General features: G+C 37.4%; 1 protein-coding gene across 2 annotated transcripts in view; it reads left to right on the forward strand.

Moving 5' to 3' along the window:
- Positions 1-1,387, forward strand: part of LOC125028136 — a 19,796-nt gene extending 18,409 nt beyond the window's left edge. For both annotated transcript variants that reach the window (XM_047617489.1, XM_047617488.1), the window contains exon 3: positions 50-1,387. In XM_047617489.1, coding sequence (XP_047473445.1) covers positions 50-68 — 19 coding nt within the window. In that variant the 3' untranslated portion in view covers positions 69-1,387. The remainder of the gene's footprint in view (positions 1-49) is intronic.
- Positions 1,388-1,656: the final 269 nt, after the last annotated feature.

Below are 1,656 nucleotides of genomic sequence, written 5' to 3' on the forward strand. Positions count from 1 at the left end.
ACTTGTATCTAAAAACGTCGACTCATGCATGTATTTCCCACCCCCCCAGGAACGCCCCGAAAAGATAGCAGAAGGGGACACCCCAGCCTGCAGATTTTGGGCCGCGTGCGACAGAGCAACCCGACAGACCGAAGTGGAGAGACTGAGGACTCGGGTGTCTCTTGGAAGCCTCGCGGAGCCAACTTTCAGGCGGGTGTCCAAGGAAGGCTGCGGGGGTTTGGCAATAGGGTTTCCTCCGGGCGATGATGCAGGTGAAGACAGCAGCGGTGGACTCGTGAGAAATACAGCATGCGAAGAAAGGAACAAAGTGTATATGTATATTTATATATATGTATATATATGTATATATGTATACATACACACATATATGTGTGTTTATATATATGTATATATGTATGCATGTATGTATGTATGTATGTAAGTAACAAAGATTATTCGCCAAGCCGTCGGAAAGACAATAATCATATATCATCGTAATTTCTGAACACGGTGCCAGAAAGCTTGCAGGCTTACCCATTTTACCCTTGTGACATCAATAGCAACACGCACCAAGTTGCACGGAAACTGAACAATGTATGTGTCAAATGACGTCGGCACCAGGAGTGTACTGGCACCAGCTAATGCCTGCAACTTGTGGAGAAAAAGTCTGTACCCAGAGCTCATATATGAATATATTTCTTCTTATAGTGATGTGGTAAAAAGGCGATGAAGAATAATGATAATCTATAAAGATATTGAATTGTGATAGAAAATTGGCACCATCCATACAGTATTGGTATACCTTTTCCCCTTAATGATTATGCGGTTTCACGAAGGATATAGTATATGATATTTCCTGCAGCATGCAAAATTGCAAATCATTAAACATGATAATATACAATGTTTGTGAAAACTCACCTAAATTCTTCACATTTCACGAAGGAAATATAAAAGCACATCACTCGGTCGGGTTCAGTCACATAAACACCTGACATGTATGAATGTTTTAGTCGAAAATATACTGTAATCTTATGCTGAAGTAAGGTTCATATTATATTACTATTCTTTGGTGATACAGTGCGATGGTGCCTGTTATATGTACCGGTTGTTTTATGCCGAAGAGTTGATATTTTATGATAAGCGAATGCTAATGAAGAAGTACGATATTCAACGCACAGTGCAATGACAATCGCAAGGATGTTGCTAGTCATTGAATCATGTGATAAACATTCGAATTTTAGAGGAGAAAGAAGGAGTCTTGAGTTGTTGCCAATCATTATGTTTAGTTGAACTTTACTAAAGGAGAGATGATATATGTGATGTGGGTGAAGGTCGTAACCTTGAATCTCAACAATTTACTGAATGTACAAATATGTGTGATTAAAATAATAAACACTCTTAAAGAGAACGTAGTGGTTTATTGATTTTTAATCCTTGAAATGTAACAGGGGATGGATAAAAGTGAGAGAATTAAAGGCGTTGCATCAGATTATCTAGTATGTTATATTATATGTATTATATCAACATTATTGACATCTGTCTTCTTCAATATTATACTATCATTACTATTTGGTATGATCAGTGGTACTTGAGGTAATAGCTATGGTTTAGAGAATCAACATCAAAATAATTTCTAATTTGGGCATTATCTGTCTCTAATATTATGCTAGTGATATT

Source organism: Penaeus chinensis, chromosome 8 (genome assembly GCF_019202785.1).
Source record: "Penaeus chinensis breed Huanghai No. 1 chromosome 8, ASM1920278v2, whole genome shotgun sequence".
NCBI classification, from domain to species: domain Eukaryota; kingdom Metazoa; phylum Arthropoda; class Malacostraca; order Decapoda; family Penaeidae; genus Penaeus; species Penaeus chinensis.